We start from the raw sequence: 17,085 nt of genomic DNA, 5'->3' as shown, positions 1-17,085 counted from the left end.
TATAAAAAATAATTATTTTTGCATCGCTTTATTCTGCGAGCTATAACTTTTTTATTTTTTCGCTGATGACTATGCCGGCTCGTTTTTTGCGGGACAAGATGATGTTTTCAGCGGTACCATGGTTATTTATATTCGTCTTTTTCATTGCGCGTTATTGCACTTTTTGTTAGGCGGTATGATAATAAAGCATTATTTTTTGCTTTGTTTTTTATTTTTATTTTTTAAGGGGTTCGCTAAGGGGGTTAACTAATGGGATAGTTTTATAGGGCGGGTTGTTACGGATGCGGCGATACCAAATATGTGTACTATTATTGTTTTTTTTTATTTCCAAAAAAATGAATTTATTAAGGAATATTTTTTTTTTTATTTATTTAGCGATTTTTTTATAAATTATTTTTACACTTTTTTTTTAACTTTATTACAATGTCCCAGGGGGACATAACTATCATTTGACAGATCGCTGATCTGTCACATCACAAATCTCTGTGACAGATCAGCGATCTGTCACAGGCAGTGCAGAAGGCTTCCTCGTGCCTGCGCTTTGCAGGCATGAGGAAGCCTGCTCCCTGCAGGCCCCCGAGGGTCCCTGCTGCCATTTTGGATCTGGGGACCTGCAGAGAAGGAGGCCCCCTCGGCAGCACTGCACATCGTGCTGCTGCGGGGGTCTCAGGGAAGCACGGAGGGAGCCCCCTCCATGCCGATGCTTCCCTAAACCCCCGGTACAGTGTGCCAGGGGTTAACGTGTCGGGGGCGGTCCGTGACTGCCCATGACACATAGTGTCGGGTGTCAGCTGTGATAATCAGCTGACACCCGGCCGCGATCAGCGGCACTCACCATGTGAGCGCCGCTGATCGCTATGACGTACTATCCCGTCAGCACATGGACGGGATAGTACATCATATGGCAGAAAGGGGTTAAAATCAGTATAAAGCGCAAAACAGAAAAGAGGACTAGAACTCAAAATATAATATACCGTAAGTGAGTAGGTAAACATAAGAAACTCCAAAAAATGAAATTATATGTCGCACAAGGTTTACATTTGGCTGGTGTGGCCAGTAGTTAGAAACACTAATTTTAAGGTGGTCTGTTTGCATAATAATTAAAGTGCAACATGCAACTGTTCAGTTAAATGAAAATAATAATCCTTTTAGCTAGACCCAAAGTCTATGTATGACTAGTTGTGATCCGCTACACCGCCATCTTATGGATATTCCACTACCAATTGGTATGGCTGAGCGCTGTCACCAGCTGCACATTGAATCTTTTACTGCAGCATTAACTACAGTATATTCATAAGTCCAGTACACAAATACAATGTAACGTATCTGAACGATTGTATTCACAAATCAAGTATTTTAGTGGACTGAATAGAGCAATAAAGTCCAGAGTGCAGTAATGCATATCAACATATTAGCTAGGGTGACATATTAAATAAGGTAACCGAGGTCCCTGAAATTGTTGCTGCGAGGAGAAGGACTTGCAAAGCAGCTAAGAAGGTGAAGTATGGAGATATAGTTTACCTATGTTGTCAAACGCTATTGAAAATTGTAAAGAGCTCCTGCCAACAGCCCTGACGCGCACGTTTCGCCCTGCTTCGGCATACATTACTTTAATAAAATGGTGTCGGAGTCAGCATGCGCGCATTCCCCAACCTCCGGTGTCATTTTTTTAAAGACCATGTATATGTTAGTTTGCAAACACAGTGTCTTCACGAAAATGGCACTGGATAGCACGGAATACACAAACTCTGACCCCAGAACCATGTTATTGAAGAATTCCACTACAACGTCAACATACCATAAATAACTCATAGGAAAACTATCCATGTCTCTGATATAACCTATTGGCAACAATTACCACATTTTCCTTGCAAAAAAATAGAACCAATTATTGGGGATAGATCGCTGAAGGATCATGACAAGAAAACTAAATAAAAAAATGATCAAACGCCCTATGTAATCAGAAAATGTACCAAACTTTATTAAAAAAAAGAAGAGATACAGGGAGAAGGGGACGGATGAATGCATGCTTAAAAAGAGGTGCATGTCCTAATGCAGGAACCACTCAAAAGGCACTCTAGGCATCATAGTGTCTGTACTGTATGAACATAATTACTTACTGCAACACCCCATCTTGCCTCAATGAAACAAAATCAATAGTACCGATCATGAATTACACATATTGTGATTGTGTGTCAAGAATGGAATCCATGTGTTGTTGACCTTAAAAGCAGGCAAAGGGATCCCTGGATGGACACTTGCTCACCCAATGGATGACAACAACAACATAGCAGTGCGCACGCGCCAGCCATTTTCATTATGCATATGGCCGACGTGCGCACTGCTATGTTAATGATGTAGCACATTACTTCAATGAAATTATGCCTGAGATCACGGTATGCGCATGCACTGACTTTGGCGCCATTTTATTCAACTGATGTACTATACAGTCAAAATAGCACTGCGCACACACCGGGCATAGGCACGACGTGAACACTCCAGCTCCATTTTATTGTACTATAATACCCAATCTAGATAGTCCGGGCACAGAGAAAAAAAATAAAAGTGAGAAAAGCAGCCAGAGAAAGAAGACATGTATACACACAACCCAACATAAATAAATACCACAGACTTTAAAAAAAAAGTGGTTAACACAGAATTTATTGCAGAGGTATGCACATGCACTAATTCTGGTGCCATTTTATTGAAGAATTCTACTACAACGTCAATACAGCAGTGAGCACGCGCCAGTCCTCGCTATTAACCCTATGACCAGTGCGTGCGCACTGCTATGTTGACGTCTGCTTTAATAAAATGGCAGGGCGTGTGCATACCGCGATCTTCGGTGCCATTTAATTGAAGACACTGTATTAATGTGCCAATAAAATTGCTTGTCACCCGGGCCTAGAATGGGTTCAACAGCTAGTAAATAATAACCGTATTTGTTTGTTTTCAGAAAGAATTACTCAAGTCAAAACCGACATTTATGTTACAAGCTTTGGACCAGTATCAGACACAGAAATGGTAAGCTAGTGAAAACATAGAAGTAGTTCATACTATGATAATTGTAAGACTAATTTAGCGTAATTCTATAGTACTAGCTTGGTACAATTACATTATTACTAAATTTTAAGGCACTATGGCTCTAATTCATTATTGCATATTTCTCTGTTGTTTTTGCTATATTTTTTGTATTTCTCAAATGATTGTCATTTGTATCTAATTCTTTTTGTAGTTTTTGTCTTTTTTAAAGTTTACTTAATAACATGTCTTCACTTATTTTTACTTATACTCACCGTCGTGGGTGGAATTTTTGATTTTCAGGTGTTTTCACCTGATTCATCTATTGTGACTTTTTAAAAAGTAAAAAAAAATATGGTGCCAATGTCTTCTGGTCCACCCATCAAGTGTTTTTAATTTTGACACATATTTTTGCTCTAATTTTGAAACATTTTTCAAATTGTGATTTTCTTTTGCTCTAAAAAGTAACAAAGACCTGTACATTCAGAAAAAAGACAATTTTTTCACCTTTTGCAACCACTTCATGAACAACGTGCACTATTTTGAATAATTTTGCACAAAAATGGCAATAAAACAAAACAGAAATGTAACTTAATAAAAGTCAAATGATAACTTGTGGCATATGTAACCTGGCCAGTGGCCCAGGATCCATCTCGTGCAGCAGGAAAATCCCGGCGCCTAACAGCAGCATGCTGCGATTTGCTGCATATCTCAGATGAGACTCGCCAATGAAAGTCAATAGATGTGAGAAAAAAATTGCACAGCACTCAGACCATGCAAGTGCTGTCCGAATTTTATGCACCTGTGTCCTTTGAAAAGCCGGCAATTCATGTGGCATGTAAAATAAAATCACACTGACAGGTTAGAATAGATAGAATAGATATATACACATAGGATTGGTAGATATATACAGTAGATGTCAGTGTCACTCATATATATATATATATATATATATATATACATAAATTACATAGATAGATAGAAGAATAGCTGGCAATTCATCTGCCGTGTATTGTAAAATCAATGCAGGAGCTGACAGGATAGAAGAGATGGATTACATACAGAAAATACAAATAGAATAGATAGATATATAGATGTCAGTGACAAATACAATTAGTACAGTTTGTGGGGTTCCCCATTAGCCAGTAAAGGCTAATTATACAGCTCTGAGCTTGGGAAGCTGCATGGGTATTACCCCCTTCTCAGGCTAAAACATCTGCCCCCAGCCATGGGCTTTCCCTCTGCTAGTTACGAAAATTACACTGGAGCCAACGCCATTTTTTAAAAAAAAAATACACGTAATCTTCTAATAATTAAATACATGTACAGTAGGCTGCTCACACACTGTACTAATTGTATTTGTCACTGACATATACATCTACCTATTCTATTTGTATTTATTGTATGTAATCCATCTCTGCTATCCTGTCAGCTCCTGCAGTGATTGTACAATACATGGCAGATGAATTGCCAGCTATTTATCTATATAATATATATATATATATATATATATATATATATACATATGAAGCTCTGGCAAAGATTAAGAGACCACTGCACAGTTTTATAAAAATCAGCTTCCCTATGTGTCTGACAGCCATTCCATTCCAGTGTCAGTTGAATTCCAACCAGAGTACATCTCATTCTACTTAATGTGCTTCTGATTAGGTGATCACCTGAACCAAATCTTATTTAACAAAGGAAAGTATAAAAAAAACCCTGCTGTGGTGTTCACAATCCTCTTGCAATAGGACAAGGTGGATGGCAAAACAAGTGCTAGTAATATCTCAAAAGTAATAGGAATGAAAAAATAGCTTTTAACTATGCCAAAGGAGTGGAAAAGAAAAGTCTTGAGTGAGGAAAAGAAGGGCTCAATTCTGGGTTTACTGGCAGAGAGTTGCAGTGAGTGTCATGTTGCCTCCATCCTTAAAATTTCTAAGATGGCAGTCCATTACAACAATGTCAAGCAGTAGACATTGGGGACAGCAAAGCTACAGACTGGCAGAGGGTGAAAACGACTCTCCACTGACCGGGATGACCGTCATCTTATTCGAATGTCACTCAGCAACCACAGGATGACATCAAGTGACCTACAAAAGAAATGGCAAATGACAGCTGGGGTGAAGAGCATGGCAAGAACAGATCGTAACAGGCTCCTAGAGGCAGGGCTCAAGTCATGTAAAGCTAGAAAAAATGATAATAAACAACAACCTGAGGCGCTACGTGGAGGATACTTGAGCAGCAAATATACAGACAATACCACCCAGTTTGTCCAAACAGTGACAAGACTAATAGGAAATATATATATTTGTGCTAGAGATAATATCCTATAACCCAATGAGGAAAGGAATAAAAAGGGGGGAAAATATATATAAATGTAAAAAATATTTACTATTAAAGCTAGAAAAAAGCCTTTCATCAATGAGAAGCAAAGGATAGCCAGTCTGAAGTTTGCCAAAGATCATAAGGATTGGACCATAGAGGACTGGATTAAGGTAATCTTCTCTGATGAGTCTAATTTTCAGCTTTGCCCAACACCTGGTCGTCTAATGGTTAGACGGAGACCTGGAGAGGCGTACAAGCCACAGTGTCTTGCACCCACTGTGAAATTTGGTGGCGGATCGGTGATGATCTGGGGATGCTTCAGCAAGGCTGAAATTGCGCAGGTTAATCTTTGCGAAGGATGTATGAATCAAGCCGCATACAAGGTTATCCTGGAAAAACAGTTGATTCCTTCTGCTCAGGCAATGTTCCCCAACTCTGAGGACTGGTTTTTCCAGCAAGACAATGCGCCATGCAACACAGCTAGGAAAATCAATGTGTGGATCAAGGATCACCACATCAAATCCCTGTTATGGCCAGCCCAATCTCCAGACCTGAACCCCATTGCAAACCTCTGGAATGTAATCAAGAGGATGATGGATAGTCACAAGCCATCAAACAAAGAGGAACTGCTTAAATTTTTGCACCAAGAGTGGCATAAGGTCACCCAAAAGCAGTGTAAAAGACAGGTGGTTAGCATGCCAAGATGCGTGAAAGCTGTGATTAAAAGTCATGGTTATTCCACAAAATATTGATTTCTGAACTCTTCCTGAGCTAAAACATTAGTATTGTTGTTTCTAAATGATTATGAACTTGTTTTCTTAACATTATTTGAGGTCTGCAAGCACTGTATTTTATTGTTCTTTTGACCATTTCTCATTTTCTGAAAATAAATACAAAATGTAGTGCTTGGAAATTCGGAAACATGTTGTCAGTAGTTTATAGAATAAAAGAGCAATTTACATTTTACTCAAAAATATACCTATAAAGAGAAAAAAAAATCAGACAAAATGAAAATTTTGCAGTGGTCTCTTAATTTTTGCCAGAGCTGTGTGTATTCTATCTCTTCTATTCTAACCTGTCACACTGTGATTTTACTGAATGCGGCATATGAATTGCCGGCGTTTAGTCTATCTTTTACTGAATGTTACTGACTTTTTCCGATTTTAAGAAAAATGCTTGTGTTACCAATCACGAATCCGAATGTACCATATTCGTGCCGAATTTATGTTTGGTAATTGTTTTCCGAACATATTCACTCATCTCTACTCTTAAACACTTGGAAAATTAATAGAATTCATAGAGGTTCTACTTAGCAGCTAGAGTTACTTTTCCTCTAATGTTACCACTACCTATGAATTTACAAGATTAAAGGAGTTGTCCAGTGAAAGCCAGTTATTTTCTATTCACTGTATAGATGATAACATTGATCAGTGGTGGTATGAGTGCTGGGACCTACACTGATCCACAGGGAATTTTTATCCCCAGCCTTGCACTGAAGTTGTGCTATACTGGGGATAAATGTTCCCCATTCTACTGATTGGTGCAGGTCCAAGCAATCAGACCAGACTCTAACAATAAATAAACTATCATTCATCCTGTGGATAGGTGAGAACTTGTTTTCACTGTATGATCCCTCTATGTAAAACACTATTCACACAATGTGGTCGAAGGGGGAACATTAGTTTAAGATTATCTGAACACGATATTTGTATATTAACATAGCATATAATGAATTACTTATTAACCATAGAGGTCAAGTATATATAACATGTTTCTGTGTACACTCCATGTTTTTATGGGTTTCTTCAGAGTAATCTGGTTTATTCATACACGTCATAGGTCATTTTGCTGCCTGTGAAATTAGAACCGCATTGGAGACTTTGAATTATGACCATCTCTGTTCAATGTTATAGAATATGTTTCTGTCATAAAGCAACAGAGAAATAATAAACTCAGAGGGGTCTGCAGACTCCCTAATAATGCCTACCAACCAGTCAGGTGACCTAGCTGGATCTGCACCTGGTTTGGCTACTTTCACACTAGCGTCGTGTGACGTACGTCGCAATGCGCCGTTTTGGAGAAAAAACGCATCCTGCAAAGTTGCCCGCAGGATGCGTTTTTTCTCCATAGACTTGCATTAGCGACATATTGCGACGTATGGCCACACGTCGCATCCATCGTGCGACGGATGCGTTGTGTTTTGGTGGCCGCAACGCACAAAAAAAGTTACATGTAACGTTTTTTTGTGCGTCGTATCCGCCATTTTCGACCGCGCATGCGTGGCCGAAACTCTGCCCCCTTCTCCCTGGACATTACAATGGGGCAACAGATGCGTTGAAAAACTGCATCCGCTGCCCCCGTTGTGCAAATCTTTCACAACGTACGTCGGTACGTCGGCCCGACACATTGCGACGGGCCCGTACCGACGCAAGTGTGAAAGTAGTCTTAAATGGCCAGAATGCAGTCCAGCTATCACATCCTCAATTATGTCACCCCTGGTATCAGAGCTGAATTGTAGTGGATGTGCCCCTACAGCCTTCAGTCTTATGTAAGATACATCATTTAAGTAAATGTAAATGAGATAACATTAATTACTTTTAAAAAAGTGACAACCTTTGACTTTATATTTTAGGAGTATACCATTGATGTATTTTTTCGTCAGAGCTGGAAGGATGAAAGACTTAGCTTTCAAGGACCTATGCAGCGTCTTCCTCTGAACAACTTACTGGCCAGTAAAATTTGGACACCTGACACTTTTTTCCACAATGGTAAAAAGTCAATTGCTCACAACATAACAACACCCAACAAACTACTGCGTCTCGAAGATGATGGTACACTGCTTTATACAATGAGGTAAGATGAACTATCAATGTAGTTAAAGGGAATCTGTGAGTAGGATCAATCCCCCTAAGCTGTCTATATGTGCCTGTAGGTCATAGAAAACTGAATCAAATGATACCTTGATTTCTGAGATCTGATGTCTTAATCTTGAGAAATCAATGTTTTTATTTTATGTAAATGAGCTATTAATGGCTATAGGCTGAACACTGACCTGTAAGAGAACCTGCCTCCAGAGCTTATTTTAAATTAAATGGGCCATTGCCAGTGTGAGACATGTAACTAACACAGAACAGTAGAACTGAGTTTTGACTCTTAACAAACACATTTGCTGCCGTTCTGGCAGCTCTGCAAATATTGCAACACTGGCCGCCTGAGAAATGGAAGCTGAAGCACTGAAAGGAACCTAAAGATGAGTCAGTTAAACTCATACAGAGCTCTGCAGTGAGATCAGGAGAGCAGAGAGTGGCCGATATACATCATACTGTAACACGTCCTTTTATACAAAATAATCTATGGAGGCAGATTCTTATGCAGATCTGTGTCCGGCCTATACATATCAGCAGTTAATTTAGAAATAAGAAAAATGTGGATTTCTCTGGAATAGAAACTTTAATCACAGATATCATGGTATCATTTTATTCACTTTCCTTTGATCTGCATGCTCATATATATGGCTTAGGATGGTTGATCCTAATGACATATTCTCTTTAATAGCCTGTGAATTAAGAATATGGCTAATTACCCAATGCAAGAAAGTGTAGCCAAATAGTAATATAACTCTAAGTAATAATAGCCTCCGGAACAGGTTAAAATATGTTGAGCATTGGGAATAGTAAGAACTGAATGTAATATAACTGATGGGACCAGGAATAAACACAATATTTTTAAAAGCAAAGTTTAAAAAGTTAGCGCCCATGGTGGACACAGAAAAGTGTATTTGGTGGACACAGATTATTTCCACTGAACTGTTAACTGTGAATAAAGAGAATAGATCAAATCTATTTGCTCTTCTAAGGGAGTTGTCCTATCTGGGTCATTTCCGGCATATACAGAAGATATGCCTTAAATATCTGATAGGTGTTTGACCTACCTCTGAGTCCTGTATTAATTCAGAAACTACACACCACTGCAATGGAGAACTGGACTTGTATACCTTACAGAAGACCTTTCATGAGTTTGAGCATGTTAAACAGGCCACATCATGCAGAGCTGAGTAAAATGTATTTATAATTTTTTACTTTCTCTTCTCTGATGTGGAGATATTATCTTGTAAAATTTAGTTAATAATTTATGTAATAGTTCAACTGGGTTTTACCAGAGATTTGCCTCTGGGTGTGAGTACTTCTTCTCCTACATGCAAGTGACCAATCATAACACGGAGGTGTTATGCAGGAGAATAAAGAACACGCCCTCCTCTCCTCACTGATCCTTTCAGCTACTGTGTCAGGATACAGCAGGGCTGAGAATCATTGACAGCAGAGCAATGACAGCACACTTTTCAGACTAATCAATATCAGAAGCATATGTGGCACCACAATATTAAATAGCAATTTTAGAGTGCAGTGAACTTTGCATTAACAATGTATGTGTTAGAAATCAGTTTAAGGGTTCGCACACACTGCCGTGTATTCCCATCTCAGAGAATTTGGCTAATTATGGTAAAGAGACTCAGCTCAAATTCTAAGTGTTTGGTTAGAGTGTCATTTTACTATTAGCACTGTACACGACAAACACAAAGACAGAGATTGTAATAAATCATCTCAGCGTTTTCTATGAAGAATTTGGCTGTCTCAGATATCAGCTACCCGCTACTTGCAGAGTTATATGCCCACCGGCTCAGTGTTTTAAAACCATAGTAGTTAAATAACATATTTATCTTATAGAGCTTTAATATTTCTTTTTAGTTTTTTTTTTGCATTTTTAAAAGTAAACAAAACATACACATAACTACTATCTGCTATAGTGATACACCTATCTTCCACAGTGATACATTATAGCTTTACTTTTACTAAACAATATTTAACAAATTTGTATCTGTTGAGGATTATAGTGTACAATTTATAGAATCATTTTACTTTGTTTTATTGTTATTTAGAATTTATGTTATTGCAATCCAGCACTATGTGAAATGCAATGGTAAAATACAGAGAAACGAGCTGTAACTTTATGGCCTTCTTCTGTGTATGTATCAATCCTCTATAATTCACCACTGATCTCTTCTTAATAGATGGTCAATAGTAAAGACATTTGCAAAGAAGAAATGGCAATTACCAGGCAGTTAAATTAACAAGCTATATCCACAATAGCTTCCAAGGATGATCAACTGTTAAATGAGTGACATAAAGGAAATTAAATGTACTTAAAAAATTGTGAGATTGCTCCATAACAATGAATTTCATTCAGGATACTTGTAGTAATAAAGTCTTAGATACTGGAAATGGCAGGTCATGTATCAGATCAGAAGTAGGTAAACAATTGTATTTACAGTAATCTAACATGCAGTTTGTAAAAAGCAAGTTCTACAAGAAAATGCATATACAGTAATGGCTGAATGTGTTGGCACCGTTGAAATTGTTCCAGAAAATGAATTATTTCTGCTAGAAATGTATTGCAATTACACATGTTTTGTTATACATATGTTTATTTCCTTTGTGTATATTGGAACTATTAAAAAAACAGAGAAAAAAAGGCAAATTGGACATCATTTCACACAAAACCTCAACTATGGGAGGACAGAATTGTCACTTTTCCAAAATTGTGGGTAAACAACTTTGTTCCAAGCATGTGATGCTCATTTAAGCCCCCGTTACACACTGCGATATCGCTAGCAATATCGCTGTAAAGTCACGATTTTGTGACGTTGCAGCGATATTGCTAGCGATATCGCTGCATGTGATACTTACCTCCGACCCGCTTCCCCACTGCTCATCGTTGGTCGCGTGAGAACTCCCTGGACCATTCCTCGTCGGCCACTTCCTGCTGCGCTTCCTGTGGCACCAACGAGCGAGGCGTGGAGCCGGGCGGGAGGATGCCAGGATCGCCGCGTCTGACAGGTAAGTAGCGACCCCCGACCCCCGCTATGTCGCTGGTGAGATCTGCCTGTGTGGCAGCTCACTAGCGACCACTTAACGATGCACCAGTGATCCATATCGTTGTCGGGATCGCAGGTGCATCGCTAAGTGTAACGGTACCCTTAAACTCACATGTGGCAAGTAACAGGTGTGGGTGTGAAAATCCAGATAAAAAGGGGAGACGTTGATTCAATCTTTGCAATGTGTTTCTGTGTGCCACACTAAGCATGGAGAGCAGAAAGAGAACCGTCTGAGGGCTTGAGAACCTAAATTATTGAACAATAGCAACAATCTCCAGAGATCTTGATGATCCTTTGTCCATTTTGTGCAAGATAATTAAAATTTTGCAACCTATGATACTAATTTCAAGCTGTCTTCCAGACTCAGGGTGCATGTGTCAGTGCAAACTCTTTCTCAACATTTGAATTAAATGACACGCAATGGCAGGAGACCCAGGGGGGATCCCACTGCTGACACGGACACAGAAAAGGTAGACTGCAGTTTGCCAAAATGCACAAGAGTAAGCGAAAATCCTTCCGAGAAAGATAGATGAAACCAAGATATAGCTTTTTGTAAAGCACATCATTCCACTCTTTTCTGAAAATGGAATGAGGTCTACAAAGAAAAGAAAACAGTACCTACATTCAAATATGGTGGAGGTTCAAAGATGTTTAAGGTTGTTTTTTCTTCCTATGGCACTGGGTGCCTTGACTGTGTGCAAGTTATCATAAAATCTGAAAATTAACAAAGAATTTTGGGTCACAATGTAGGGCAAGTTTCATAATGCTAGGTTTGTATCCTAGATCATCGGTCATCCAAAAGAACAATGACCTCAAACATACTTCAAGAAGCATCCAGAAACAGATGGAAACAAAGCAATGTTCTGGAGAGGCCAGTAATTAGTTTGTGTCAAAATCCTAATGAACACCTGTGAATAGATATTAAAATTACTCTTGGGAGAAGGCTCCCTTCAAATATGAGAGACCTAGAGCAGTTTGCAGAAGACGAGTGGACCAAAATTCCAGTTGAGAGGTGTAAGAAGCTTGTTGATGGCTGTAGGAGGCGATTGATTGCAATTATTTATTGCAAAGGATGTGCAACCAAATGTTAAGTTGAGGGTGCCAACAGTTTTGTCTGGCCCATTTTTGTAATTTTGTGCCAACTTATGTCCAATTTGCATTTTTTTCTCTTTTTTTGTGCTGTTCCAATAAACACAAAGGAAATAAACAAGTGTATAGTAAAAACGTGTAATTGCAATAATTTTCTGGGAGAAATACTTAATTTTCTCGAACAATTTAAAGGGTGGAAACATTTTCAGCCATGACTGTACATATAATGTCTCCTTATACTGATACTAGAGTCAAAAGTACTGTAGTACAAGTAATAATTAATTGTTTTACTAATAGTGTGTAATATATAGGAATTTTAAATATAGAGTACCAAGATACAAATTCACAAACTATGACATGATGGCTCATGCTGGATGATACATTTGGTGCATCTTTAGACATTTTTGTCTAACTTTACACCATCACTTTGTTTCCTTACTTTCAGAATTATTTTTACAAATGTTGGTGCATGTTGGCATAATGTAAGCCATATCCTTTTCCCACTATGTCATGCTCTTTGTTAAGTGCCTGACAAAAAATATCTAAAAACAGGGACTGATTAAAGAAGATGGCATTGCACATGCCATTCTTAATGAACTGGCTCTCTGGAGTAAGGTGCACCTAATTCACTAACGGGTGCACATTACCACTACAAGACATGTACCCCTAGAGATGAATATACCATTGATGCAACCACTGTAGCTACAAGGGAGCTGAAGAGGGAAGGTGTCCCACTTCATCTCCAAAATAGCTACCTGCTTTTACTACAGACTCATTTTTAGACTGAAAAGGGTCAATACATGGTTCTTGCACAGGGGTCCTCTATTGTCTGTGTTTGCTCTGTTGTACTCTAGTCAATCAATGATTTCTGGAAATAAACAATGAATTAAACAACCAATCATAATTGTTTTTAATGTAGTGCTGCCTGAGCTAACACACACACTAATGTCTACCACACGGTCCAGTCTCAGTAGCCGTGATTTTGAACCACATAATCTTCACCCTAAGGCTGGGGTCACACTGCGTTGAGGCAGTCCGTTTAATGGACTGTATTACATCGTGGTATAACGCGGTGTAATGCAGTCCGTTAATGCTGCCATAGACCCCCATTATGTGGCGCATCGTGACGTATGCCGTAAAGCGGCACGCGTTCACGATGTGCCATCAAACACTGAGCCTCGGACACGGGCTGCAGCGTCTGAGGCTGCGTCACCACTAGCGCTGATGATTCATCAGCGCTAACGGTATAGCATAACGCATATCGTTTTATGCTATAGCATTAACGCAGCCCGTAAATGCTATGCATTGAACAGGCTGTGTTAATGCTATGTGAACCTGGCCTAACCCTCCTTCCTCCCACGATGTCGAATGCCCGGAGACAAGTGTTCTCACACTTGGACACTACGAAGAGCTGTTCACATTTCCATTTATAGATTCTGGCCTCTCGCCATGCCCATTCCAACTGGAACATCAGGAGATTACATGTAGCGAAACTCAAATATTTGAGCAGCCTCACTCACAAGAAGGCGATGGTGGGAAAATGCAGTTACTATTGCAAGAACTGTATGATGATGAGACACAATTGCCAGCTACTTGTTTTTTTTCATCAGCAAGTCAAGAGGAGGACGAGGGTGCAGAAGTGGCACATGAGGCGGTGGACGATGAAGTCACTGAATCTACCTGAGAAGGTGACATGCAGAGCAAGCACAGCAGAGCAGAGGGGGAAGGATCAACAGCATCACAACAGGCAGGAAGAGGCAGTGGGGTGATCAGAGACACAAGACACAAGACAGGGAACTGATTCTCAGAGCACCAGCACAGATGAAGTTGCCAAGCCAAGTGTTAGGTGTTACAGAGTCTTGAACCTTTTTAAAGACAGTCCAGTTTACCAAAAAAGGTCATTTACAACATCTGCCATACCAGCATCAGCAAGGGCAGCACAACTGCCAGCCTAACCACCTCCAGCATGCTCAGGCACATGCAAGCAAAGCACCAGACTACTTGGGCCAAACACAAGGGTCCAGAAACAGTGTTTGCAGGTGACACCACTGCCTTTCCCCCTGTTCTACAGGCATGCCAATCCCATGTCCATGATGTAGGTGAAGATGCATCCCACCCTGCACCTGTCATTGCACACTTGCAACCATCGTCAGCAACCACATCCTTGTCCCAGCACAGAGTTCAATTATCTCTACCCCAGACCTTGGAACGCAAGCGTAAATATACAGCCACCCATCTACGGGCTACATGGCTACATGGCCACATTTCAATACTCTTTTCCCTGGAAATGTTGCCATTTAGGCTTGTGGAGAAGTAACTTTTCTGCAGCATCATGGCAGTGGCTGTCTCTTGGTAATCAGTCCCTAGCTGCCACAATTTCTCCTGGTGTGCCATCCCCACATTACACAAGTATGTGTCCCATAACATCAGAGGTGCCCTGAACAATGCTGTGACTGGGAAGGTTCACTCCACCACCGACACCTGGAAAACTGCTTGTCGCCAGAGGCGAAACATTTCCCTGACAGCACACTGGGTGAACATGTGGAAGCAAGGGAGCCAGTCGGACCCTGGGACAGAACATGTGCTACCGACACAGAGGATTGCAGTCCTTGGTTCAATCAGGGTTGCCCCCACCTTCTACAGCACCTCCTCCTCATTCTCCATTTCAGAGAAGGCATCATCAGTTGCAAGCTGGAAGCACTGCAGCACTGCCTTGGCCAAGCTGTGCTGAAGCTAATCTGCTTAGGTGACAAACTGCACACCACCGAGGAGTTGTTAAAAGGTCTAAAAGACCAGACTTATCTGTGGCTATCACCTCTGAGTCTACAACTAGGCATGGTCTTGTGTGACAATAGCCGTAACCTGGTGGCAGCTCTGAAGCTTGGTAACCTTATACACGTACCATGCCTGGCTCACGTTCTCAGCCTAGTAGTTCAGCTGTTTATTCAAACCTATCCAAATCTGCATGAGACACTTGTGAAAGTATGCTGCGTATGTGCCCATATCCGTTAATTGACTATAGCTGCCGCTGCCCTGGCAGTGCTGCAGCAGCATTTGCAACTTCCAGCTCACTGACTGGTGTGCGATGTCACCATGCATTGGATCTCAACTTACATATGTTGGCAAGACTTTGTAAGCAGCAGAGGGTACTAGTTGAATACCAGCCTCCGCACAAAAGAGCTGATGAGTAGGCATGGATGTCTGTCATCTGTACGGTTCTCCAAATGTTTGAGGATTTGACCAAGATTGTAAGCGGTGATGAGCCATAATCAGCTCCACCATCCCACTTCTCTGGCTACTGAAACGCTTGCTGCTTACAATTAAAAAGTAGGCTTAGCAGACAGAGCAAGTTGAGGTGGGGCAAGAAACTATACTGGGTGATGCTGCACAGCTCAGTCTCATCTCATCTTCTCAACGTGCGTTGAGTGATAATGAGGAGATGGAGGAGGAACAGGAGCTGGTTGACTGCGCTACAGGTGGTATTATCTACATCACCTTCATCTTGTCTGTTCAGCGTGGATGGCCTGAAGATGAGGAGGAGAGGGAGGATGAGGAGAAGGATGAAGAGAAGGATGAGGAGGACAACATGGACAGTCATCCTCTTGGTGGGGACAGGGAAGTCTTGGCAGTTGGCAGTCTGGCACACATGGCTGAGTTTATGTTCTGCTGCCTTTCCCGTGTCTCTCACGTTGTATGCATTTTAGCCAACACTAATTACAGGTCGGTCAACCTTCTAGATCAAAACTACAAGGAGAACTTTACATCTCTCCTTCCTATAACAGAAAGGTCTTATAAAATGTTGCAATACCAGAATACCCTAGTTGAAGAATTATTTAAAATTCCAATCAGGCAACACTGGTGACAGAGGTCACAGTTTCTTGGACAGCCAAGGAGTGGAGAATAGGGAGACACACTAAATGCAGCAGTGGCAGGGGGATACTCTCAAAGGTCTGGGATAGTTTTCTCAGACTGTCCCAGAGCTTAGGCTCTGATGTGCAGGGTATTCTGATAAGGAGAAAAAAAGTTTGGCCACCAGCCTTTTGTCAGAGAGGCTTTTAGTGCCGCCATGGGTATTATAACCAATTGGCGCACCCAGCTGTCAACTGAAAATGCTGACAGATTGACCTCATCAAAATGAAGAAGGGCTGGATTGTACCAGACTTCTGTACACCACCGAATGACAGCAGCAGAACACAAAGTCAATACAGTTATTTTTTTTTTTTTACTGGTCTCTTTGCATGCACTTCTTCCCACCTAAACATGGGTATACGCTCTTGGATTTTGTCTTTTTTGTATCATACTCCTCCTCCACCACCATATCAACAGAGTGATCATGCTACCCTTGCTATAAATTTTTTAAGGTTGTAATTCTTTTAAATATAAATATTATTGCTGAGATCTCATCTCCCGAGATCTTGGTGCCGAGATCTCCATCTGCGCATGCGCCTCCCCGATGGCCATTTTCCCAGATTGAACCGCACAGGAAACCTGGATCTGTCGGGGCTCTAGCCTTTCACAAAATGTTGGTAAAGCCCCCCGCAGCACCGGAGACCCCCGCAGCAGCACTGGAGAAACCCGCAGCACCACCGGGCACCCTCTCGTCCCAGCCAACGACCTGCAGCAATGGTACCGGTAAGGTATATCCACATTATAAAATGCACCCCCATTTTCCCCCCAAATTTGGGAGAAAAAGTGCATCTTATAATCAAAAAAATATG

At 40.7% G+C, this 17,085-nt stretch overlaps 1 protein-coding gene across 2 annotated transcripts in view; it reads left to right on the top strand.

Moving 5' to 3' along the window:
* The window catches only part of GABRA5 (gamma-aminobutyric acid type A receptor subunit alpha5), a 377,180-nt gene that overhangs the window by 129,061 nt on the left and 231,034 nt on the right, over window positions 1–17,085 (top strand). For both annotated transcript variants that reach the window (XM_073541489.1, XM_073541490.1), the window contains exons 4-5: window positions 2,957–3,024; window positions 7,979–8,199. In XM_073541489.1, coding sequence (XP_073397590.1) covers window positions 2,957–3,024; window positions 7,979–8,199 — 289 coding nt within the window. The remainder of the gene's footprint in view (window positions 1–2,956; window positions 3,025–7,978; window positions 8,200–17,085) is intronic.

Source organism: Dendrobates tinctorius, unplaced genomic scaffold (assembly GCF_039654945.1).
Source record: "Dendrobates tinctorius isolate UK_male_01 unplaced genomic scaffold, ASM3965494v1 ptg000121l, whole genome shotgun sequence".
In the NCBI taxonomy this organism is placed as follows: Eukaryota; Metazoa; Chordata; class Amphibia; order Anura; family Dendrobatidae; genus Dendrobates; species Dendrobates tinctorius.
Note: the sequence above shows the minus strand (reverse complement) of the source record. Positions and strands in the feature narration are given on the sequence as shown.